The sequence below is a fragment of the Kluyveromyces lactis genome (genome assembly GCF_000002515.2).
Source record: "Kluyveromyces lactis strain NRRL Y-1140 chromosome F complete sequence".
NCBI classification, from domain to species: Eukaryota; Fungi; Ascomycota; class Saccharomycetes; order Saccharomycetales; family Saccharomycetaceae; genus Kluyveromyces; species Kluyveromyces lactis.
The window spans coordinates 1-25397 of NC_006042.1; the positions used below are offsets into that span (position 1 = coordinate 1).

The window sequence follows — 25397 nt, forward strand, 5'->3', positions numbered from 1 at the left end:
ACACCACATACCTAATCAAATCCGTACACCACATACCTAATCAAATCCGTACACCACATACCTAATCAAATCCGTACACCACATACCTAATCAAATCCGTACACCACATACCTAATCAAATCCGTACACCACATACCTAATCAAATCCGTACACCACATACCTAATCAAATCCGTACACCACATACCTAATCAAATCCGTACACCACATACCTAATCAAATCCGTACACCACATACCTAATCAAATCCGTACACCACATACCTAATCAAATCCGTACACCACATACCTAATCAAATCCGTACACCCCGCTCCTCCCTTTCTGGTAATTTTACTTTTATTTTTTTCATTTTTTTCATTTTTTTCATTTTTTTATTTTTTCATTTTTTCATTTTCTCATTTTCTCTTTTTTAATCACTCTAGACGGATTTCCTCTTCTGGTAATTTTCTTTTTCTCATTTTCTCATTTTCTCATTTTCTCTTTTCTAATCACTCGAAACGGATTTCCTCTTTCGGTAATTTTGCTTCTTTGTTTTTTACTTTAATTTCTTTTTCCTCTTCTCCTCTTTCGCTTTCTCCTTTCACTCTCATCCATTCTCATTCCTCAATTTATACTTTTTTTGGCAGTATTCTTGACTGTTTTTCACCATTTCCCCTTACCCGCACTTCCATCACATTTTCTTTGTCAATCCACCTTCTTGCCATGGCCAATGCTTGGTCCTGCTGGGCCTGGTCCTTGCATAGGATACACACGTTACCCGCACAATTATCACCCATTTTCAACTTCTTCCAACTTTTGCTCCTCTTGCCATGAAACTTCATTTCAAATTACTTCACTTCATCACTTCCTTAGTTACCCTGCTTTATTATAAATCACGTGCTTCCCATCTCCCGCTTCCCATCTCCCGCTTCCCATCACCTGCTTCTCTTCACCTGCTTCTCTTCACTTTCATTTTTCATCCCTTCTCATTCTACCTTTCTTTCCCTCTCTCCCTCTGAATATCAGAATTCTCCACTGTTTTTCACAATTACTACTTACCCGCACTTAAACTACACTTCTCCATGTTAATCAACCTTATTCCTATCCTATCCTCTGATCTCATCCTGGCCGTGCCTAAGCTACTACAGTTACCCGCACAAACAATTCCCATCCCACATCTCCCATTTCTGCTTCTCTTGCCACCAAACTTCATTTAAAATTACTTCACTTCTTGACCCTAATACTTACCCTGCTTTCTTCTATATCACGTGCCTCTTATCTCTCCTCTCCCACCCACGCTTTTCCATTTCACCCACCTTCTGTTCTATATCGTTTCATACGGCACGAACCTCAGTGGTTCTCTCCTGTCCCATCCCATCCATTCTCAATCCATACTTCAATCCTGTTTTTGTCCGGGTTACCCCTTTCCTTCAAATCTGTTTCATTTTCCTTTTTTTCGCTTTTCATTTTTCATTTTCATCTCTGTCATTTCATACGGCACGGAGCTAGGCACTTCTCCCCTGTCCCATTTCCTCACTTCTTCCCTCTCTCTCCCTCAGCTTTCCCATTTTTTTCATTTTTTTCATTTTTCATTGCACTCACTATTCCTGCTACCACAAGGGTCCCCCCTTGTAAATGGATGAATCTTGCTGAACACAAGGGTCCTCCCTTGTAAATGGGTACTCCATTACTGAATACACGTGACTACTTCAACCATCCCATTTTCATTTTTCATTGCACTATTCCTGCCACCACAAGCATCCTCCTCAAGGGGCCCCCCTTGTAAATGGATGGATCATTGCTGAATACAAGGGTCCCCCCTTGTAATTGGATGCCCTTTCCTGAATTCACGTGACTGATTCAACCATTTTCATTTTCATTTTTCACCACGATCAATCAATCCTCGTGAATCATCTCCTGAACTTATTCACGTGATAACCAGAGGAAGTGTTTTTCATTTTCATACTTCCTGTCCATCATCCCTCCATAGAGAGGACCTCTCCCTCTGTGAATAGAATACGCTTCTCCATACACGTGACCACCGCAAACACTCTACTAACAACTATCTCTCGTGAATCATCTCCTGAACTGTGAACTATGAACTGCCTATTCAATGTATACTGCTACTCTACTGTTTATATCAATTGCTCGTCTATTCCTCTCTCTCCCTCTCCTTCCTCCCTCTCTCTCCCTCTTCTTCCTCCCTCTTCTTCCTCCCTCCTCCCTTTCACTTTTCCATCTGAAACCTTCTTTTCCTTTTCTAAAGTTGAAAAATCTACTGAAACGCAGTCTCCAGAATCACTGGAAACTGCCACAGCACCACGTGACTAGATAATGTCTTTTTCACAACGACAACTTCCGGCGAACTGAACTTACTTAAACAATCTGTCGTTCTCGACTTTAATTATTCTTTAATTTACTCATCAACTAAACTCAAACTGCAGAGCAATAAGTCCAAAACCAAACTACTAACATCTACTAAACATCTACTAGACATGTCATCTCACCCTTTCCAGGTCATTGATTTGTGTGCTCCTGCAGAAGAAACTTCACGTCTGCTATTAGAAGCTGCAAATACTCAAGGTTTTCTGTTTATTGACGGCCACTCTTTTTCTCAACAACAAGTAGATGCTTTGTTTCGCTTATCCATGGAGTACTTCACCAATACTCCCCACCACGAAAAGCTGCAATATGCTTTCGATGTCGCCAAGAATTATGGATACACTGATTATACTCGTGAACAAGGGGACCCCAGCAAGGCCAAAGACTTCAAAGAGTGCTACAATTTTGGTTCTATAAATTTCAGCAATGGTACTTACAACGGCCAATCGCGGTCTACTTCTGAAAATTGTATGCAGCATGGTGAAGTTCCCCCATTGTTTACTTATCACAATGACTTAATTGTTGACAGCATCAAGAAATTCCATGAGCTGGCCAGGAATATCATGGGATTATTCACGGTAGCCCTTGGAATCATCCAAGAAGATTTCTTTGTATCCAGGTTCAGTGACGATAAGAAGAACGGATGTGTCATGAGGTTGTTGCACTATCCCCTTTTCAGGGATGATGGCGTTGATGGCAGCTCTGGGATTGACCCGACGCTAAGAATTGGACCTCATTCGGATTACGGCGCATTGACACTCTTGCTTCAAAAGGAAGGAGAGCAAGGGCTGGAAGTGCAATTGGACCCGGGCTGTGACCAGTGGACAAAGGTTCCGTTTTTGACTTCCAGATACGAAGGTTCGGCTCCTCCAATTGTCGTTAACTTCGGTGACATGTTGAGCTTTTGGACAAAAGGCGTTATTAGGAGCACGAAACACAGAGTGAAAATTGACCCTGGTGAAACGAGATCCAGTGACAGATACTCCATTGTGTTTTTTACCCATCCTGACGCAGACACTACCCTAGATCCCGTTCCAAGTAGAGTCATCGAGAGTAACTCTAATGGCATTGGGGCACCTCCGGTGACGGCTTACGAGTATTTGTCTGCTCACCTCTCCCGCGTGATCAACTCAATTCCCAGTCATGACGGCATGGTATAGGCTGCGTCACATTCTATGACTTCTTTCATTTTGTTTTACAGTTTTTTTTACAGGTTTTTTTTTTGAGATTATTAATTTTCAATTTTCTACTGTAGGCAGACAGAGTGAAGAATTTCTAACTTGATTAACTGCTATTGAGCAGGTCAGCCACTAACTTCAAACCCTGACATGTACCCTCAAATAGTTTTATATACTCCCAATACTTACCGTACCTAGTAATGAGGCTACTGAATAACGCTATACTCCGAAGGAGATACGTCGGAACATTCGCTGATGAGTTATAAGGTATATCACTCTCTCCTATTGGAACACTCTGATAATAAAAAGTCATTTATTTTGATGAAAAAAGAAGAGTGAATTTGAATCTTTGGATCTAGAACTTGACAACACGACTGCATAAATGACCAGCATGAGGGCCGGTGGTGAGGAAGGCCTTTCACATGTTTCCCTCTGCAACTGGTAATTGTGCACCTGTAAATCATCAACCGGTCGAGAGAGACGAAGTCTGTCACAGAGACAACAGCACACTCTCGAACTCTCGAAGTTCGAACGTCTCAGTATTGCAATCTATTGGAAAAAAATACCAGTATTGATGTCTGCAGATATTCTGCTGGGTCATCTCATCTTTTATGACAAATTTTGACTCTATCTCTTTTGATTCTACTCGTGTTGGTATGTATTTTCTTCTTTTTTCTTAACCTGGAAACATATAAATATACCTCTAAAGAATCTGACGTTGCACACCAACTGACGGGATACTTCACGGTCAGTTTTTATCTTTACAACCTCGGACAACTTGAATGAGTGCAACTCTTCAGAGCATCATGTCCGAGAATAATACTACCTTCAGAGAGAAAGGAGAGGCCGCTACCAGCTTGGAAACTTCAAACATTTCTTCAGCAGGAGAATTGAAAGATCCTGGCAGACTCGAAAAGGAGCAAACTATTTATGAATTTGAGACTGTGCCAGAAGATGAGGATGATAGCTACAACAAAATAAAAGTTCCAGATGGAGGCTATGGCTGGGTGGTGGTTTTCTCATCCTTCTTGTTAAACTTCTGCACCTCTGGTGCGTCGTATGGTTACGGTGTTTACTTGTCATATTACATGGATAGTGGAAAATACGAAACTGGAGGTAAACTCGACTATGCTGCCATTGGGGGATTGAGCTTTGGTGTTGGGGTTCTTTTTTCTCCCTTGTACAACTATATATTGATAAACACTTCACCAAGGAAGCTCATTTCGCTTGGAATCGTCATTCAGAATGTTGCCGCGTTACTAGCTGCCTTTTCTACCAAATTATGGCAGGTGTATCTGACTCAAGGTGTGTTCATCTCAATAGGTACAGGCGCAATATGCTTTCCAAACACTACAATAGCCGCACCATGGTTTAGGAAGAAAAGATCCCTAGCTCTGGGGATTACCGTGGCCGGTACGGGGGTTGGAGGAATCGTTTTCAACCTCTCCACCCAACGCATTATTGATAATTATGATTCCAAGTGGGCGTTGATTTCTCAATGTATCATATGCTCAGTGCTGAGTACTGTAGCGGTGCTTTTGATTAGAACCAGAAGAGACGAGGTTCAGAAGTATTCTGATACGCCCACAACAGCAGTGGCGCTGGATATGTTCAAGTACCCAGTGATATGGTTATTGATCCTTTGGGTGTGTTTCACCATGCTTGGTTATGTTGTTCAGGTCTATTCTCTGTTCTCGTTTACGATTTCTCTCGGCTACACTTCCAAACAAGCCTCGGCGGTGTCCTGTGTTATATGTGTGGGAATCATTGTTGGAAGACCTCTTGTGGGACTTGCCGCCGATAAGTTCGGAGCGGTGACAACAGGGATGTTCTGCCATCTGATTGTAGCTATTCTGTGTTATGGAATGTGGATTCCGTGCAGAAATTACGCAACAGTTGTCGTGTTCGGTCTCTTCGAGGGAATGTTGATGGGATCAATATGGCTACTACTCACTTCCATAATAACACGGTTGGTCGGTTTGCCAAAACTAGAAGCGGTGTATTCGGTAGTGTGGATGTTTCTTGGAGTGTGTGCTATTGTGTCACCTGTAATTGGTATTTCTCTTGCAAAGAACAATGTTAAGCCAGGGGAGAACGCCTACTTGTACACGGCAGTTTACTGTGGAACAGCGTACCTGTTGGCAGCGTTAGCTCTTTGGTGCATTCGCGGTATTATTATCGCACGCGACAAAGTAAGTTTGGTTGAAAAGACTGGCTACGATGATGGTGAGCTACATTTGAGGGTAAACCTTGTCGATGCGCTGAAAGGAATGGCGCACTACGGCAAGTTATATCGAAAGGTGTGAGAAACTTGACAGTGTTGTTCCAAGACGTTGTAGAGACTTTTCCAGTTAGTCAAGTATTGGAAGAATGGCTGAATCTAGTGTAGTCCAGGAGAAAGTATATAGCATCTAGTAGTTGAACATCAAATCCAAGCTTATAAACTGAGGATTCTTTGTCCCCTCTCCCATTCGATGTTGATAACCTATTCGTTATTGATCTACATTAACCAATGTGCCAAATAGAAGAAACCAAAGAAAACGTCGAAGAAGCATCGAATCACATGGTAAATATTATTCACTAATAACTCTAACCTCGAATTTAATACCCGGAGCTTTCCATCATTGCCTAAACACAAAGCTGAAATGACAGGCATCAGATTTTGTTCTATCAACGAATCCTTTCTTAAGAGAGTAGAAACATTGTCGGATAACTGCCAAATGCTAAGGCCCCATAATACCAATTACAAAACGCAATGCTTTTGCCACAAACCGATTGCCCATTGCAGAATACGGCATCCTCGACATCTCTTGTTACTGCCCCGGCAATGATCTGTTTTACCGCAGAATTGCCCACAGTTGTTGATCGCTCTTTGTTTCAAACCACTTGGAGTAGCTACTAATGTGTGGGGCTCGGCTATGGTTTCTGTAAAGGAACCATTTACACTAGCTTGTACCTCCTCGCTTTCAATAAAATTAGCTACATTAAAGTGTTAGTGACTAGCGAAAAAGTCTGAAGTTGCAGCAACTGTTGCGAACGATTCCCAACGGTAAAATGACCCGTTTTCAAAGTACGCACTCACATTCAAAAAGTACCCACTACTGTTGTCGGCGGATGAGATAACGGTGAATGTATCGCCAGCTAAACTTTGATCGAACAAACGGAAATTCGGAATGGAACTAGCAAGCAATAAACATTCCCAGCTGACCATCGTATTTGTGCTATCGGACTTATTTGGTTGCTTGAATCAGAAACTTTCAGCAATAAATAATTGTTGCTGGAAGAGTTTAAGCTTCAAGTTGTATTATCTTGGCATTTCTATATCTACATACCTTTTACATGTGAGGGAATGCGGTTTTATCTTGTAGATGTCTGTTTCACTTACGTTGCTGCATATATTCGTTCCTTACATTTTCAATGCAGTGCAAAAAATGGCTAACAATAAAAGCAGAAGATGAAGAAAATTGAAAAAGTCAAAGAATAACGAAGCTCCGGTATGTGGCTAGTCAGACCTGTGCAGAACCATGCAGACCAGTCCAGCGTTTATTTTCGTTTCCTTTTTCCCTTTTTTGCAACTTTTGACGTTGCCTGTATCTCATTCCTTCATGAGCTAGCAATAGCAGGTAATAACGTAGAATGTTGAAGTGAAGGAAGAAGCTGCGGGGAAAGTGTGTTCAGCTTTTAGACTTAATTTTCATGGTACTACGTGATCTCTGGAGGAAATAATCCTCAAGCTTGGTTTTTAGGCACTGCGAACTTGTCGCTGAGCATAATTCAACTTAATCCATGTTTTCTGGAGCCTTTAACAATAAATCCTGATTATGCACTGCTTTTCATTCCGTATTAGGTATAATGATTTGGGGTGTTTTGGGATTTTCACTGATCATAGCTCTTAGACTTAATATTTTCGATTGCCTTGAGGTTCAACAACCAGTATTTCTTGGTTATGATCCCACAGCCTCTGTTTGAGCAATTATCATCGCGTGATAACATGTATCGGAGGAAGTAGATCTTTTGAGAAAAAGGCTTGGCACCTACGCTACCTGATATACACAAACAGTAAGCGATGATGACACGTAGCAGTTCCTTTAATGTGGTCCCTGGCACGAATGTGTACCGGTGTCAGGTATCAAACACTAAACACTCATTCGTATTTACCAAAGATATAAAATAGGTGTTGTTTACTGGATCTGTCGTAATATCTTTAGCTGTATCTTCACTTAGTATTTTTTGATGATCGGTTTATATATTATCATTTAGACTTCGCTCAGTATAGATAATCTAATACCGCCGCCATGTACATTAGCTTGGTTTATTTGGAAGTTTTATTGTCCTTTTCGCTACTTTCTCCGGCTGCAGCCGCTCCGCTGCCTGATGCAAACTCCACCGCTGTCAACTCACTTGAATTCGATATGGTTTCCAATTCCACTTCAGTTTGTTTCAATTCCACTAACTATGCCATTGATGTTTCTGAGCTCCCTCTTCCAGAATGGTTAGATGACTGGGATTCTTTATTACTTGCTATGCCGTGCGGTGATGAAATTTTCGTTTCTGTTCCAAAAGATCTGGACAGCAACACTACAGCAAAGATACTGGCTTATTCTTTAGCTTCTGGTATTGCAGTGGATAATTGGAATAGTGAACTGCAGAAGAGAGAAAACATTCAGGCAGATCTTGATGCCTTCTGGGAAACAGGCACTGTTGAGCTAGACTCGCTATCAATTGTACAAAATTGATTGCACAAGAATGTTGTTTCTTTGCGGTTGTAGGGGTATTTCTAAGGCGTCATTTAGTGAACCATTGCTAAATAAGAAGTTGAGCTGAGAGCAACTAGGATCAGCATCAAGGCTACAGCACCATTATTTGAACATCAGATGTAACAAGTATATAAGTAGAAGGTTACTTCATCCAATTTTCCCCTCTGGATTTGACGACATATTAATTATTGTTCTACAGTGACTTATATGTCAGATGTAAGAAACCAAGGGGAACACCGTAAGTAATTTACTTAATTAGTCGAAGTTCGTATACCGATCACCAATTTAACTATCCGATTATTTCATTAACAACTACAAGTCAGAATGGCATCCAGTTACATCAATACTACTAACCCTCTAGGTCAAGCCCCTACTACCAAACTTGATGAATATCCAGTGCAACATAAAGTTCTTGGTTGTGAGGTGTTATGGTTCCAAGTAAGACTACAGACTCTACTTCGTCGATGTATATGTGCGGACCATGGCAGCTATTGATTATGTTCTTGATTATGGTAATGATTATTAATCAAATACTTATCTCAGTGTTAAACTTTTGATTTTTTAGCTTGATTTCTAATCAAAATACTAGTGTAAAATGAGAGACATTGTATAAAACAGGAACAGCTCGCTCAAGCAATTACACGTCTGTGGAAGTATTGTCGACGATTTTGTTCAAAATATTACAACACTAAGGTCAATGAAAGAATTCTTTGTCACAGGTGAGAACACTCTGAAGGGCGGTGAAGATGCCCAAAATTCGGAAGTTCTGGACGGCCAGAAAAAAGCACGCTCCATGGTGTATAGCACCATCAAATCTGTATCTTATCTAGATTTACTTTTGCCCTTCACCATTCTACTCTGTATGATAGTTTCCATATTAATATCTGTCTATGTGCCGTCCTCCCGTCACACATTCGATGCTGAGAACCATGCTAGTTTGGTGAACGTCTCCATACCACTTGCAATCGGGATGATTGTCATGATGATTCCTCCAATTTGCAAAGTGTCTTGGGAGTCTATACACAAATACTTGAAGGAAAAGTATGTATGGAGGCAATTATTGCTATCTCTTATTCTCAACTGGATTTTTGGACCATTGTTAATGACGGCCTTGGCATGGTTAGCCTTATTTGAGCACAAAGAGTATCGTGAGGGTATTATAATGATAGGAATCGCCAGATGTATTGCAATGGTATTGATTTGGAACCAAATTGCTGGTGGTGATAACGATTTGTGTGTTGTTTTGGTTGTTTGCAATTCGGTATTGCAGATGGTCCTATATGCGCCTTTACAATTACTATACTGCTACGTGATTTCAAATGACCATTTTCAGGGTTCTTACAACGCAATGTTTAGCGAGGTGGCCAAGTCCGTTAGCGCATTTCTTGGAATACCATTATGTTGTGGGATTCTAATTCGTTTAATATTTGTTTACAGTATTGGGAAACACAATTATGAAAAGCATATTCTCAAATACATATCTCCATGGGCTATGATAGGCTTTCACTATACAATTTGCATCCTATTTGTCAGTCGTGGGTATCAGTTCATTCATGAGATTGGATCCGCTTTCTTGTGTTTCATCCCTTTGGTCTTATACTTCATCCTCGCCTGGAGCTTCACGTTTGTCCTCATGAGGTATCTAACGAACACAAAGCCCAGTGACGATGAAAAATGCGAATGCGATCAAGAGCAGCTTCTTCTAAAGAAAAATTGGGGGAAAAAGACTTGCAGTTCAAGCTACCCCATAACTATGACACAGTGTTTTACAACAGCCTCCAACAACTTCGAGTTATCGTTGGCCGTTGCAATATCGATTTATGGAAACGATAGTCAGCAAGCCATAGCTGCAACTTTTGGACCATTGTTGGAGGTTCCTATCTTAATGATATTGGCCATTTTCGCTAGATATCTACGGATACGATTCATATGGAGGACTGATGTTCCACTCAAAGCTGAAAGCTAGCAAATAAAAGTATTTATCAAATATGAGCATACCCTCTAGATCAAGTCCCTACTACCAAACATGATGAATATCCAGTGCAACAAGGAGAGTTTGAATACATTTCGGTGGTGTAATACAAAAACTTGAGATGTTTGAGGAATCTGAGGGAGTGAGAAAAAACTGAAAAAGAAATACATTAATCAATCAAGAGAGAAACGTAAACTGTTGAACCTAAGGCAAAAAACCTTAGTAACGTAGAGATCGCACTTGAAATAATATTAGACGTACATCGAACATTTTTCATAGTTATCCTATTTTTGTCGAGTGTTGTTTTGTAAACGTCGTCAGATAATGATTCAAAGACCACTTGTTTGAAAGAATATTCTCAGTCCAATCAAAGCTACCATACTCAACAAGATACAAAACAAAATCCTGATCATAGTCAGACGCACATAGCAGTGGAAGATGATCATGAAATTTTGGCTCGATTCCCAAAAGTACAGCCAAATTACTTCGAACAGAGCTCTTTTGGGCTGTCGACTGATTACAGTTTATGGAAGCTGTGCTATGACTATTTTGCCTTGAGAGAATGCAAACTTGGTACGGTCTATTCTCATGAAGCTGCAGGTGTTGAGTGGCAGCTGATATTTACACCAACTATTTTAACTGTGATCCGTCATACTATCCGACAATCGATGATATAGAGTGCGCTCTTCATGTTTTATTGAATTCGAGTGGTTACGACAAGAAGTTAGCTTTCTGTATAAGACTCTACAATGATGACCGGTCATTCACAGATTTACGAATTCAAAGAGCTAAAAACCCAGCATATAGACAAATTACCGAAATGAATTGTAAAAGAGGATATGAACGAAGATTTCCTGAGCAATGTGGTGTATTTACTGGTGGGATTTTTTTTTCACTGGACAGATTTTTTCAAACGAAAACCAGACAAAATCCTCAGAAGCGTAGAATTAAATAAAACACAAAAAAACAAAAATCAAACTCTTAGAATAATCTGCAAGGAGAACCGAATCAAATAGAATACTATAGGCTAAATCAGCTCATCACTTATCACTTAAGGATGTTTGTATTTGTTGTTCCCAGCATGCACCAATGGTCCCAGCGCGACAACCATAGGAAATCCCAATAACACATATGGGAAACGAGTAAAACTAGTAGCACGAAATTTGTAACCTTTATTCTTTTCTCTAATACTTCAGAGATGATTTAACCGGTGGATTTCAAAGGGTAAAACACTCGATATTGATTAAATGCACCAAAATTTGTTCAGCCAGTAAGCAAATGAAGCTGCTCAGGTTATTAATTCAATAATTTCATCCCAAGAGCTGTAAATTACTCCTCTACCAACTCCCATCAAAGGGAATTTTTCTGATGAATGCATCGGGTACTGAGATGAGTCGTATATCCATGGATTTGAGAGTTCAGAAAAGTATCAAAGGCAAGGAGAAGCGTAAGTTGAAATTTGTTTGGAAAGAACAGATGTGGGAACCAAGGCTTTGAGACAATGATTAACTTTGAAAGGCTGAAAAGATTTTGCCTTTGTAAAGCGCTTCTTTTCCAAAAAATGCTAACAGATAAGCTTACTGATCCCTTTTGTGTACATCGAAAACTGCGAAAGACAATGCCCAGACTAATTCCTGAAGGAGCAAATACTTTTGTAAGCGTGCAGACGGATGATGTGCGTAGAGCACCCCACACACGAACCTATTGCGTTCCACACTTGATTGAGCACAGTGAAAGGATCCGCATTCAGAGAGCTACGTATTTGAAGAGGCTTTTGCAAATTAATACAAGGTACCTACGATTCTCATGCTTCATTACCTTGAAGTATATTCAAGATCAATAGGAACATTGTTTTCTTGGCTAAGATCTACTGATAGACACAATGAGTCGACAAGGCTTGTTTATTTTCTCTTCAAGGGCGTGCAGGAAATTGCGCCTCGACATTTGTTGGTACCCCCGTTATTTCTTAACTTGTCTGTTTTCTTCTGCTGACATTGTTTCGAAAAGGGCTAAGAATTTCTTCATAAGGCTTAGAACTTTGGCAGTTTTCCTGCCGCAGGAAAGCGGCAGGAATAAAAAAAAAGAATGTTGGACGCCGTTTTCATTGGTCCCGTGATCAGCTGTTCAATGGCAGCTTTCCACATCTCCACGGCATTCCTCCTATAGCCCCTACCCCTATCCATGGTCCTGTTTCTTACTTTGATGCTAGAACTGTGCATGGTTCAGGGCTTCTCTAACTAATCACATTTCATCGCATATCTGCCTATGGGGAGCATATCGATAATCAATCCATCTTGCCATTGGCATTGCCTTGTTGTATCGGACCTAAGATATAAATACACTCATGGAAGTTCAACATTTTACGATCAATGTTCTGCTTTCGGAGGGTCCAGAATAGCTGAACAAAACAAAATATCCAACGAAAATCACTAAACAGCAGCAATATTCATCGAAACAATGGCTACTGGAGACGCAAGTGAAAGTTTTCAAAAGTACCGTTACGACCCTTCTAAGGCAGCTGCCATAGCCGTATGTGCAACTTTTGGCGTGTTATTTATTTCGATGATTATTATGATAGCTACGTCTGTAAGAAGGTTTGACAAAATGAGTGCCAGTAACAAACGCAAAGTTAGGAACTTCACCATTTTGAGATTTTTACCATTTTTGGTAGGTATTGCCATAGAAGCTGTTGGATACGGTATGCGGTACATGTCTGTGAATGATACCGACAAGTTGACGCCATACATTCTCCAATCTGTATTTCTTCTTGTTGCGCCAGCTTTGTTCGCTGCGACGATTTACATGGTATTTGGTCAAATGTTACATTATCTACAATGTACGAAGCTTTCCATAGTTCCTGCACGTTGGAGCACAACTATATTTGTGATTGGTGATGTTTTAAGTTTCTTTGTGCAGGGTGCAGGTGCCGGTATCATGGCCAATGCTGACACGTCAAGTGAATCAAAAACTGGGTCCAACATCATCGTTGTTGGATTATTCGTGCAGGTTGCAGTCTTCGGTTTTTTCATGATCACAGAGCTACGTTTCTTGCTTCGAGTAAAGCGCACTAGCGCTATTGTTCCGTACCTTTCACTTCACTGGAGAACGCTCAACTTAACACTTCTGGGCATCAGTTTACTAATTCTGATCAGGTCTCTTGTACGTGCCATTGAATTTATTCAAGGTAATAAAGGCTTCATTATCAGTCACGAGTACTTCTTGTACGTGTTTGACGCGCTAATGATGATTCTTGCTTCATTGGTATGGATCGTTACTTTCAAATTTGGAGACATATTTAAGATCATTTATGAGGTCAAACTCCTTGATTCTTTCAAGGAGAAGAGTGGTGATGATGCCAGCTATATGCAAACTGAAGCTTTTGATAAAAAGTGAACAAAGGCCCAAGTAAAGTTCGTGTATGTTTTTGAAATGGACTTTGATATCCAAGTATGATATTGTGAGACGAATTTTTATGTAGTTGCAGCAGATACATAAGAAACAAATTGAATAAATGTCATATTACTATTTTCTGACTAATTCTTAAAGGATTATCCGATCGCGATATTTTGACTACCAACATCAGCAGTCAGAAATTGTTCCAGTACTGAACCACGATTCCAAATTTGCAACGGTGTACAGACAGTATACTATCCCCACAAATCTAGCATATGCCAGTAACTGTACCCATAGTTAGTTCCACATTTTGTGATGACCACACTTTTTGCTGTCTATTTTTTTACAGCCAACCTGACAGATGTCAAAAGGCTACGTATCTTTCTTTAAGGGTCTGTAGTCGGACAGAAACCTCTGCGTCCTCTTACAGGTGCCGATCAAAAGCATTTTTTCAAACCTTGTAAAAATGTCTTCGAGACATATTCTTTCTTTCCACAAAGTCACAGTGATGAAAGTTTAAGACCGCTCAACGGCCATGAATACTACCAGCAAGTCAAACACGTACTAAACTAGTGTAACACCAATCTCATAATTTTAATTTTGTCTTCACCGTAATACTTCATTTGTGAGAGACCCCGGGAGTTACTAATTTTGAAATAGATAAACACAATGAGTCTTTGCAGAGACTCTCAAGCAATGTGGGCCAATAACCCATACTGCTGTTTCAACAATTTAACAAATATAAAGTCAGGACCTCTCTAACAGATGATATGTGATTCTGTGTGGTTGTTCTTTCTTATACGTAATATATAAGATTTAAAGAATTATCATCTATAGAAAACAAGCAAAATACACTACCATGTCTGAATTGAAAATAGAAAACGAAGATGCTGAAGTAGTCGATAAAGATGATAAATTGCAAAACGGGAAATACACCGAATTTGAGACTAGCTCAGATTCAATTGATAAAAAGGAAAAAAAAATTGATGTCAAAGATGCTGACGAACTTCTTAAATTTATGGACAAATACGAATCTACCGTGGAACCACTTACTGAGGAGGAAGAGAAAAAGTTTGTTAAGAAAAACTTCGCTGCTGTATCTCTATTAACCATTCTTGTTACGTTAATCCTTTTCATGGATAAATCAACAATCGGTTATACTACCATTCTTGGAATCTATACAGACACAGGAATCAGTAAAGGCGACTTTAACAACTTAAATTCTATATTCTACGCTGGGTACCTTATTGCTCAATGGCCATGTCATATATTAATGCAAAAATTGCCCTTGGGAAAATATCTCGCTGGAAGTATTTTCTCCTGGGCAATAATTGTAGGGTTGACAGGAATCTGTAATAATTATGGTAGTTTAATGGCTTGTCGTTTTTTTTTAGGTGCCACCGAAGCCGTGGTGGTTCCTGCTTGTGAGATTACCCTTGGTATGTTCCTTACTACGGAGCAACGTGAAATTGTTCAACCAGTGTTTTGGGCAGCTACAGCAGCAGCACCTTTACTTTCATCGTTCATTTCTTTTGGATTGATGCATACGAATACATCCACTTATCCTTGGAGAATATTTATGGCAATCAATGCTGGTTTATCGTTGATACTTGCCATAATTGTCTTACTCCTCTACCCTGATAACCCTGCTAACGCAAAGTTTCTGTCAACAAAAGAAAAAGTCTATCTTATAAAGCAAGTGCAACGGTCAACGGAATCATCAATTGAACAGAAGACAATCAAAAAATATCAAATTTATGAAACATTCAAAGATCCAGTTTCATGGTTGTTCTTTTTCCAAAGTTTTACTCTTATGCTGTCAAATTCATTGACATACCAACAGAACCAATTGTATGTTGATATCGGTGTCGACAACCTAGGATCTTCATTGGTTTCTGCGGCTGGGAGTGTTTGGGACATTCTACTGTACTTGATATTCGCTTTTGTTATCCTCAACTATCCAAATCAAAGTGGTTATATTGCAGCCGGTTGTCTGATTCTACCAATTGCGTCCAGTATTGCGATGGTTACAATAGATTGGTCCAACAAATATGCGTTGTTAGCCTGTATGATCTTAGCCGGCTCCTCAAAGGGTATCACATACATTATTGCTTTGGGATGGACGACATCATCTGCAGCCGGTTATACCAAGAAACTCTACAGGAACGTAATGTTTATGTTGGCATATGGCGCTGCAAACATCATTTCTCCTCAACTCTGGAATCCAAAGGATGCCCCAAGATACTATCCATCCTGGATTATTCAAATTGTGGTTTCATTCTTCCTTAATATTGTTATTTTGTTAACAATCAGATACATTTTGGCGAAAAGGAACAAAGAAAGGTATCAATGGGTTCAAGAACATCCAGAAGACAACTTTGGTATTGTTTCTTTCACAGAAGGAGTCAACGAAAGAGTTAATCTAGCCATGCTAGATCTTACCGATTTTGAAAACAAAAGATTTATCTACCCACTATGAGTTACCTTTAGTAGGAGTGTATAATTTTGGGATGGAGCAACTATCATTCTGTAAATCGTTCGTCAATTTCTACAAATTTACCCAAAGCTCTGTTCTTTTCAACTGCATATATCCACATTTCTAGAACGTCATTTTATGGAAATATTGTATATTTGAAAATGGGGCATCGCTATGTGGACGAGTACGAATAGAGCCTTTCACAATCCATAAATAGCTCCAAAGACACATAAGCAGAAATTTCTTGTGTTATCGTGGAAGCTATTACTATGGCTTTGTTGATCCTGCATATCAAATAGCATTAACAAGCCACTCTTTCTTTTAAGTTGCTGAAATATCAGTTAATAACTGTCAGTCCAATTATTTCCTCAAAAGAACATTGTCTTGCTACACTTCACTGCACTATCCTTTGGTCCTTAGGATCAATTATATAAGCGCCAAAATAAAGAGGTAATGAAGATCAGTTTTGAAATTGGCGATAACATTTTATTTCGGCCCTATGCTGTGCTATACCATCCTGTCTCTAAGACAGTTCCTAATATTATATCATTGAGGCCATTCTGTTAAGGAATGCTGTTTTTTTTTATATTGATTCCAGTGCATGTTGAGGCAGGAGTAAGGATGTGAGAAATCTAGTAACCTTCTTCGGGTGATACAATGCGTATGTCGGCTTTCTGCTTTTACAGTACTTGATTGTTTAATAAAGTCCTTCAGCTTGCATGTTGTTGTTATAGCCGAGTACTCTTTATTTGTAGAATACACAATCACGAACATCAAGCATAGTATGCATTGCAGTTCAATAGCAAATTTCAATATGGTAGATTTCTAACCATTTCATTCAGCCAGAAGTTCTGTTAGAGATAAGTTTACGATGTAAACATTATAGTACTATTATAATAGCATACATTAAAACTGATGTAAATTTCAGATTTCAAATGTGCGAAATCTGTCCCACATACCTCCTGAGATCTACTGGCATATCAGAAGTCTTATCACGACTTATTACCAACTCGTATTTCTTTAAATGCCTAACTGCACTCCAAACGGCCGATGAATTGTTAAAGATGACAATCTTATGTTCAATAGACGATAGCTGTAACTTTAAATGATTTCCTAAGTGGGCAACTTCTGGTAAAACTAACATTACGCTGTCTTTTGATAGTTCTTCTTGCCAATTTTCGATCTTATCGAACAAGTCTTGTGTAAGAACGTAACATTTCGACTTTGGTTTTACGTCTCTTATATTCGGGTTTCGCTGGCCACGATACAGATATAATAAATAACCTACAGTTACTGCCACTGTCGATAATACCCCAACAGCTATAATCGAAAGCTTCTTTTGCCGGGCTTGCTTCATAAGGGACTTGTTTAGCCAATTGGTGGTTTCCTTATCTCCTCGCATATAATGGCAATGAGGTTTCTATTTATGATTTTGATTCCATTTCACTTGTTTTTATAAACAATATATCAGTATGTACAATACATAAATAAGTAGAAACCAGAGAACCGTCAACATCTTGAACCCTTAATCTTTCGGCAACCCACAATGATAGATTCTCCTATTTTTTATGCGACGACTGTCCATTTGGATCATATTGTGACGGCTTTGAATTGTTTAACACCTTTTGGAGTGAAAGGTGAAATGCTCATCACCATAGATAAAAATGGTTTGTCCTTTGCCCAAGAAAACAATCATGTAATCAAGATCCAATTGGTTCTTTCACGGGAGTTATTTCAAACCTTTCACTATAGCCCGATAACTGAAACATCTTTGACCAAGGTATCCCTGCGGCTTGACCATGTATTGGATAGTTTGAATATCAGTAACGATCGGAACGATATAATTGAGTGTACTTTAACATATAATGGGGATGGATCCCCATTCATATTAATATTCGAAGATAACATGATCACTGAAAGCGTCGAATACTCAACATATCTGCTCAAAGACTTAGACAACACTGGGTTGGTACTAGATAGAACGCGACTGCAATTCGAATGCATAATAAAAGGGGATGTCTTACACAATGCCTTACACGATTTGAAGGAAATTGGATGCAAAGATTGCTATTTTTATGCGATACATAACGAAACCACCAAAAAGCCCTTATTCGCATTGATTTCAAGATCTCAACAAGGTTTATCTAAGATCATATTACCTAATGAGAGATCGATTTTAGAGAAGTTCGAAATATACGCAAATGATTCAACCACCCTCTTATATGATCATCCAATGATAAGTGTTTTTGATTATGGAATGCTAGACAAAATACGAGCCAGTGCTCGGATTGCTTCAAAAATCATGATACGTAGAGATGTACATGGTTTGATGACTGTTAATATATTGAATGAAACGAAGGATATACTAAGACCTAATGACCAGGAGTATAAGAGGACTAGAGCCATTTCAGGTAACAATCTACCAAGTCATTATCCTGGGATAATTATTGAGATATGCATGCTTGAGAAAGCTCTTCCAGAGCTTCCAGACGTAAATGAGATAAAAGTAATGATGATTGAATATATGGGAAGTGAATCGCGCCATAATTTCCTTCCCAATACACAACAACCGCCGAAGAAAACTGCACATGACGATAAAGAAGAGGAAAATAGTGACGGGTATGAAGCTGCTTCGCAAGATTTGCCGCTATTCTTCTAGCGCAACCCTGCTTCGACAAGCTGAATTAATCAGGTTGGAATTAACGTCATTTTAGGTATAGATGGAAACTATTTGTAAACATATAGATACCCTAGAATATATATACAAACTATAAAATAGAGCATTTTATCAAACCAAACAATGTCCATATTCCCATGAAGAAATCTGTTTATGTTATTGTTGAGTATGAGAAAAATGAGTAAAACAGAAGCGTTAAATTGGATTTGAACATAGATTCAAAATCCACTCATTTATTGTTGGCTGAAATGTTCCAAAAGAATTTCTCTTTCTTGGGTGTCAGCACCCCAGTTCTTAACAACAACAACGGAAGCACCGACGACCTTTCTGGCGTTACCGTCACGGTCGATCTTACCCAAACCGGCCCATTCACCTAATTGCTTGGCATCAGCAACCTTGATTAATGGAACGTTGTTTTCAGTGGCCAAACCTTGGACCAACTTGCTGATGGCTTCTTCAGTAACCGATTCAACCAAAACAGCTAGTTGACCTTCACCTCTGGTCAAAGCCTTGGCAGATTCTCTCAAACCTCTGGCCAAACCATCGTGAACCAAAGAGGTTCTCAAGACGACCTTTAGGGCATCTTCGATGGTCAATTCAGCGACTGGGACTTGTTGGACTTCTTCAACGTCAGACATTTCTAATTTGATAAAATTTTCTAAAGTATTGACTTCTTCGACAGTGGTACTGCTCCGTGAAGACTTTAGAATAACATAAAACTAAAAACATACTAAACTAATAAGAAGACCATCCGAAACGTTTTATTCAATACTCTTCAACATATTAGCTTAAATCATGGGAATTCAAAATATAAAGCTTCCACCATTCACCGTGAAAAATAACTTTAAGGTTTAGCGCACTATATACGTTCAACACTTAAGATATTTCAGAATCAACAGACGACAGCGGAGGGCAGAACAACTGCGTCCTTTTCTTTCGCTGTAATGTCCAGGTGTTTTCGTGAACATTTTTCTTAAGACTAGTCCGTGGTGGCGCGTACTATGTTGACGTGTAGATGCCATATTTGGAAATTCTTTAGTTTTCTTCAGATTTGAGGAGGATTTTGGAATATGTACGGGTGCAAACAAATATGACAGTCACTGGTATTTTAATCTTGTTCAAGTCTTTTCATTAAGATTAGAAGTGATGAATACAACAGCATGGGTCGCGCTTCGTAGTTTAAATATCAATAAGCGCTATAGTCTAGTAGTCGTTCTGTCAACTCTGACGATTCACGAATTTGAACTGCTGTTTGCAGACAGTACGGATGTCATAAATACTTTCAGCATATCTCCGTTGAAAAGTCCGTCATTATACACCTGGGATATCAATCAATGGTAAGTTTACCAATGATATTGCACCACGTAGGAAAACATCACAGCTTTCCGTATCCGTTATAAGACCTCCTACCGTCCATATGTAGTCTTGATCGTAGACGATGGGATTACATGATAGTCTCAGCGCAGACAAAGGCATATCTTCCGTATATTTTGTTCTGGCTCTATTCATGATGTTAACAACTTCGAAGTTTCTAATTACCCGAGATGGTAAACTGATGAACGTGAAGGTTCCATCGGTATCATGCATGGGATGTTGATGTTTTTCGTCATACTTGTAGTCTTTCCAGTATAAAGAAGAATCCACGTCTTTTTGGCTCAATCCTCCAATTACCACGGTGATCTGTTTATTATGTACAAAAGTGTGTCCCGTAAGAGGAAATTCAACTATTTTGAGCTCTCCGGTCTCTTTGTCCTTGGCTTTCAATGATAGTTTTGTCCAAGTTCCCTCATCTAAATCATAACACCACATATCACCGTGAATAAACTTATTTGCGGAACCTCCATGTATTATTAGCGACTTATTTAATCTTTTGGGACTAGTGCTGGAATTCATGGTTCTTCCTGGAATCATCGGCTCGTTTACAACGGGTTCATCGTTAATATTGTCAACTATTTTGAAATTATGCATTAGTCTGTCTAACAGATCTGCGTCCATAGATTTCGGACTCAAAGAGTCTGTATCTACGACATAAGATGCCATAAAACCTCTAGGTAAAGGCCATTTTTTGTAATAGTCCCTCAGAAATGCTTCATCAACTGCGTTTTGTGGTAATCTAGATATTATTGTCACTAATGCGGTGTCAGCAAACTTCAAAAAGTTACGTTTGCCCCGAGATAGGACGGTCACTTCGACCTTCCATAAATCGGATATCGGTATGAACTTGCCATCTCCGCCTTCTCTATAACCACCCATAATTAAAATGCTGTAAACACCGGGTGAACTTGATGAGGTTGGGGAAATGATATTATCGGAACTCAATGCCATTGATGAGGATACAAAATTCATCATAGGGTCTTCGAAAGTATTAGTAGAGGAATTCTTTTCAGCTGTTGAGGATGACAATGAAGAAGGGGGAGAATCAGTACCTGATGTTGAACTTCTGGTAGATTTATGGGTGTGTGTTTTCAATGAAACCTGTAGATGTCCAAATCTGGGGACTGTATTCGGATATTTCACGTATTTTGTAGGTTGCGCAACAAGCTGTAATTTGGTGAACTTGTAGCACAAAGTGTCCAATATATATGCAGTATCGTTCAATATTGCTCGCTTTTTAATGTAGTATTCGTTTGTTTTAGGATCAATTGAAACTTCGTGTTTTATTTCAAAGCCACCATAATAGAATATATGCCTGTCGGTTAAAATAGAGCCCTGGACACAAACTAAAGCGGGAGGGATCTGTCCTGTGGCATTCACTTCAGTCCACTTTGTTGACGTATAAGAAAATGTGTACAACTTATTACTTGGAAGCATAGCCGGGTTATTAATGATTGTTTCGTCTAATGGAGGCGGAAGGTGTTTTATTCCGTCTACGTGAAAACTGGATAAGTCCGGGGAAACTTCGGAGAAAGAATAGGATGGTGACATTCCTCCAAAAATATACAAACAGCTATCCAAATTAACAATGGAATGATATGTTAGGGCAGGCACTCTAGTGTCACTAAAAATTGGGGGATACAGCTTAGTAATAGTAATTGGACATGTTTCTGAATAAGGAACGTTGAGTTTGATTTTATAGGATGTGTACAGCTTTGGCTCCATGTCCGGAGAGCTTGGTTGCCACCTAGCAATCGGCACCCACATATTTTCCTCACGTTCAGATATCTCACCGGAAGAAAAAGAGTCGCAGTTCGATGAAAATTTCTGACGGTACTTAATGTAAACCTTTGCTGCCTCAGTGGCCTGATTTTCCTGAGTAGTGTCAATGCTAAAAGAATTTGTGGACTTCTGCTCTTCAGGAAGACGATCCATGTTCCATGATGAGAATCTATGGGATAGTGAGGTCCTACGTCTTGAAGATCTGCTCTGAGGCGAATTGGTACTTTGAGAGACATAGCTATCTTTCCGTGTTGCCAAAGAGTCCAATGCTTCCTTATGATAGTAATTCCTTAATTTCTGTAGATTTACTTCCCTTTCTTCCTTCATAAGCTCCGCGGTAGCAGCAGGCGTATTCAATGTAGGAATATAACTAGTGATATAAGGAATTGGAGAAAATTGTTTGTATTGACCATCCTTATTGATTGTTTTGAATGTAGATGGGACGTCGTTCCATTCATAATTTAAATGGTAAGGTTGATCGTTTTTAATGGCACGTTCCTCAGATGGCCTGGGATCCTGACTAAGAGGATCAAGAGCTTCCATATTGAACGATGAATTTGGAGCTGACAAACTATGCAATAGCTTTATCTGAGGTTCCCTTTATTTTAAAGTTTATTCGACTGTTCCTTAATTGATTTGGGGGCGGATTGTAATATTTATTGTTCGTTTTTCTTTTTGTCTTTTGTTTTTCAAGTGGGAATTATTTATTTTGAAGGGCGTAAGGCACGGCTACTGGGCAGGATTTTGTAATCAAAGCAGTCATAAATTGCAGGTTCTTGCAACATACAATGAACTCCTTGTAAGTTAGTTCACAAGATAGCCTGATTTTGGATGGTGAATACCAATTTTTTTTTTTTTTTATTGAATTATCACCAACTTTATTGGGAAGAAAACGAAACGGCACAAACTAATATAGATGCTTTGAGATGTACATAAGAATTGAAGAGTAATATGAAAATATAAAAACGAAGCCTTCAGTCAAAAGCTGCGAGGCGTGCGAAAGGATAAGGTAGATATAAAACATGAATAAGGAAAAGTGCAAGCATTGTTCCTTGCTGAAAGTATGGGGAAAGCACATTGATTTAATTTCCCTTTTTTTTTTGTCGATTATGCTGTCTTTTATTGAGAATTAGGTATGATATTAGAAGTTTCGTAGACTTTCTTCTTTTTCTTCTTTTTCTTAACTTCTCCAGGTACAATAACCGAACGAGATCTCTTTAATTTTGCTTGATTATTCGAAGTAACTCCGTCATCCGAATTAAAACTGGTTGTATCGGTCATTATAATTTGGAACCTCTGTTTTGTGATTAATTGATTTGTCTTAGATTTGTTTTTATTCCCATTTCTGTTAAGCTTTGGTTTTCTTACTTTTTCCGAAGTAGATGATATGTCATGTGTTGTACCCATACTGGAATGTATATTAGCGTTATTAATGTTAATTGGTTGGTTGTTAGTGTCCGGTGCTCTTAATGACGGAATTGTGAGCCCTTCTTTGAAGGATCCCATTTTCGGTAGTTCAAAACTTGGGTCAAGTCTGAACTTCTCACTTTTATTTAGGGATAGTTTAGGTGTCGGTGATGCTCGAAGGTGAAATAGTTTCTCATCGATGTTTGGATCTCTTTCAGGCGAACATTTGACACCTGACGAATGAAGTTGGATGGTGGTAGGGGATGAGCAATATAGCTTCGATCCAGGGCTTTCATTCCTTAAAGCTGGTCTTGAAGTAGGTGTAGACTGTAAGTTATGCTTTCGGGCACGATGAAAGTCAACCAATGCGCTGTTGTTCGAAGAAATTGGTTGCATCATTTTGGTAAACGGTGTTCCCATTTCATTCAAAATCCTTCTGCCGTATGGCGTCAAGGACATCTGTTTTCGAGGCGGAGACAATGAAGTCTTGGAAGCAGAATTGAACATGAGGTTTACATCAATATTTTGCAATGGAGAGTGAATGGAATTCATCAATCCTGTGTTATTTTGTTGATGGGTTAAATTCGTATTATTAGTGACAAATTTAAGAGGTGTCTTGGCGGGAGTTTGTCTTTGTTGCCAAAAGTTTAAACCTGCTGGTGAGTCCATCAAAAATTCTTTGAATTGTTCAGGACTCGCAAGCAATAATTCGTTTGCAAAATTTCCGAAATGCAACACAGAGGAAGGTTGTTCATTTATATCAGGTAAGATTGGTTGAGAGATGTTATTTCCAGTGATTGCTGTTCTAGTTGCTGCCGCTGACGATGATGATGAGGATGAAGATATAGATGACTTCCCATTTCTTTCTGTTGAGTTTGCTGATGTCTGGATGGTAGAACCTTGATTGGAACCTGTAACAATGGAGGCGGAGGCTCTCGAATTCGAGGATGACAGAAGCACTTCAACGTCGTGTGATGTTGAACTATGTGTCGTACCAGTAAATTCAGCATTGATAGAGTTATCACCATCAGTTAATATTTGACTACTATTGACATCGATATCATTGGAGCTAGTGTTCGGATCAACGGTGGGTCGATGGCTGTGCTGGTGATGACGCTGGTGATTGCGATGATTCAGCATGCTATTTTCAACCAATGAGTAATCATTCAAATCGGAATTATCCCTTTCAACAGCGTTTATATGGTCCAGTTTGTTCTGATTAAGGGTGTATGGAGTTGGTAATGTGTGTTGCATTGGTTGCGGACTATTGAAGGCATATTTAGTACCAAGCTGCTCTTGCCCTGCATTTGACCGGTAGATATGAGGACTTGTCAAGTAATTGGCTTCCTCGTCCCTTGAATTCATCTGGAAATCTGGTAACACTGGTAGCACTGGTAATAATATTCTTGATTTATTGTTACGGTAAACGAATGTCGTTGTGAGAAATGAAATGAAGGCGTAGTTGGCTGCAATGTAAAAAATTCAAATGAAACAAAGAGAGATGTCCAGTTGTTTAAATATAAACACAATAGTCAAACTGTATCTTGAAATTGAAAAACAAAAAACGATACAGAGTGTAATCTGAATCCAAGCGAATGCTTCTTTTTGTCTTTAACGAGAGGAGAAAGGAAAGTCACAGTGCTGAACTAAACCTGAAATAAGGATCCCACCACACGCGTACTGTTACTCTATGGGTATGACGATTGATGAAATAGATAAACGTACAGTCTTAAATCAAATAGTGAATCTGTAGTAGTGTTCCAATGCAACGGTTTCGTAAACAAATTCCAAAGATAAGCTAACTAGCAGAGGATATAAAGTATGATTTTTGTATCACTTATGCGTAAATGATGGTTGTTTGCTATTCCCCTCTGTTGTAATATCTTCAAGCTTCTGGGAATTATATAGTATTACCGGGTAGGCAGAATTAAACTCAGTTAAACGTCCACGAATTGAAACAGTTGTTCCATGAAATATCGATAGCCAGGTTGAGAGTTATGCTGAAGGTTGTCTTAGCTTACA

At 39.2% G+C, this 25397-nt stretch overlaps 12 protein-coding genes across 12 annotated transcripts, besides 1 other annotated feature; 7 read left to right on the forward strand and 5 right to left on the reverse strand.

Annotated features, from left to right (window-relative positions):
- Positions 1-2472: 2472 nt before the first annotated feature.
- Positions 2473-3519, forward strand: KLLA0_F00132g (uncharacterized protein; the record flags this gene model as incomplete). Its single annotated transcript, XM_455085.2, has 1 exon — positions 2473-3519. The coding sequence occupies one exon, from the start codon at positions 2473-2475 to the stop codon at positions 3517-3519; it is 1047 nt and encodes a 348-aa protein (XP_455085.2).
- Positions 3520-4319: 800 nt separating this feature from the next.
- On the forward strand, positions 4320-5843 carry KLLA0_F00154g (MCT family MFS transporter; the record flags this gene model as incomplete). The annotated part of the gene is made up of 1 exon (XM_455086.2): positions 4320-5843. One exon carries the CDS (start codon positions 4320-4322, stop codon positions 5841-5843), a length of 1524 nt encoding a protein of 507 aa, XP_455086.2.
- A 686-nt stretch (positions 5844-6529) lies between these two features.
- Positions 6530-6748, reverse strand: KLLA0_F00176g (uncharacterized protein; the record flags this gene model as incomplete). Its single annotated transcript, XM_455087.2, has 1 exon — positions 6530-6748. The coding sequence occupies one exon, from the start codon at positions 6746-6748 to the stop codon at positions 6530-6532; it is 219 nt and encodes a 72-aa protein (XP_455087.2).
- Positions 6749-7832: 1084 nt separating this feature from the next.
- Positions 7833-8273, forward strand: KLLA0_F00220g (uncharacterized protein; the record flags this gene model as incomplete). The annotated part of the gene is made up of 1 exon (XM_455089.1): positions 7833-8273. The coding sequence occupies one exon, from the start codon at positions 7833-7835 to the stop codon at positions 8271-8273; it is 441 nt and encodes a 146-aa protein (XP_455089.1).
- Positions 8274-8284: 11 nt separating this feature from the next.
- Positions 8285-8698: a long terminal repeat.
- A 293-nt stretch (positions 8699-8991) lies between these two features.
- On the forward strand, positions 8992-10260 carry KLLA0_F00242g (arsenic resistance protein; the record flags this gene model as incomplete). The annotated part of the gene is made up of 1 exon (XM_455090.1): positions 8992-10260. The coding sequence occupies one exon, from the start codon at positions 8992-8994 to the stop codon at positions 10258-10260; it is 1269 nt and encodes a 422-aa protein (XP_455090.1).
- A 2463-nt stretch (positions 10261-12723) lies between these two features.
- On the forward strand, positions 12724-13659 carry KLLA0_F00264g (RTA1 domain-containing protein; the record flags this gene model as incomplete). The annotated part of the gene is made up of 1 exon (XM_455091.1): positions 12724-13659. One exon carries the CDS (start codon positions 12724-12726, stop codon positions 13657-13659), a length of 936 nt encoding a protein of 311 aa, XP_455091.1.
- Positions 13660-14518: 859 nt separating this feature from the next.
- Positions 14519-16138, forward strand: KLLA0_F00286g (uncharacterized protein; the record flags this gene model as incomplete). The annotated part of the gene is made up of 1 exon (XM_455092.1): positions 14519-16138. One exon carries the CDS (start codon positions 14519-14521, stop codon positions 16136-16138), a length of 1620 nt encoding a protein of 539 aa, XP_455092.1.
- Positions 16139-17066: 928 nt separating this feature from the next.
- On the reverse strand, positions 17067-17537 carry PEX22 (ubiquitin-protein transferase activating protein PEX22; the record flags this gene model as incomplete). Its single annotated transcript, XM_455093.1, has 1 exon — positions 17067-17537. The coding sequence occupies one exon, from the start codon at positions 17535-17537 to the stop codon at positions 17067-17069; it is 471 nt and encodes a 156-aa protein (XP_455093.1).
- A 144-nt stretch (positions 17538-17681) lies between these two features.
- Positions 17682-18794, forward strand: RAD17 (Rad17p; the record flags this gene model as incomplete). The annotated part of the gene is made up of 1 exon (XM_455094.1): positions 17682-18794. The coding sequence occupies one exon, from the start codon at positions 17682-17684 to the stop codon at positions 18792-18794; it is 1113 nt and encodes a 370-aa protein (XP_455094.1).
- A 251-nt stretch (positions 18795-19045) lies between these two features.
- On the reverse strand, positions 19046-19450 carry RPS12 (40S ribosomal protein eS12; the record flags this gene model as incomplete). Its single annotated transcript, XM_455095.1, has 1 exon — positions 19046-19450. The coding sequence occupies one exon, from the start codon at positions 19448-19450 to the stop codon at positions 19046-19048; it is 405 nt and encodes a 134-aa protein (XP_455095.1).
- Positions 19451-20123: 673 nt separating this feature from the next.
- GPB1 (Gpb1p) lies at positions 20124-22511 on the reverse strand (the record flags this gene model as incomplete). The annotated part of the gene is made up of 1 exon (XM_455096.1): positions 20124-22511. One exon carries the CDS (start codon positions 22509-22511, stop codon positions 20124-20126), a length of 2388 nt encoding a protein of 795 aa, XP_455096.1.
- Positions 22512-23087: 576 nt separating this feature from the next.
- NDD1 (Ndd1p) lies at positions 23088-24740 on the reverse strand (the record flags this gene model as incomplete). Its single annotated transcript, XM_455097.1, has 1 exon — positions 23088-24740. One exon carries the CDS (start codon positions 24738-24740, stop codon positions 23088-23090), a length of 1653 nt encoding a protein of 550 aa, XP_455097.1.
- Between the last annotated feature and the right edge of the window lie 657 nt (positions 24741-25397).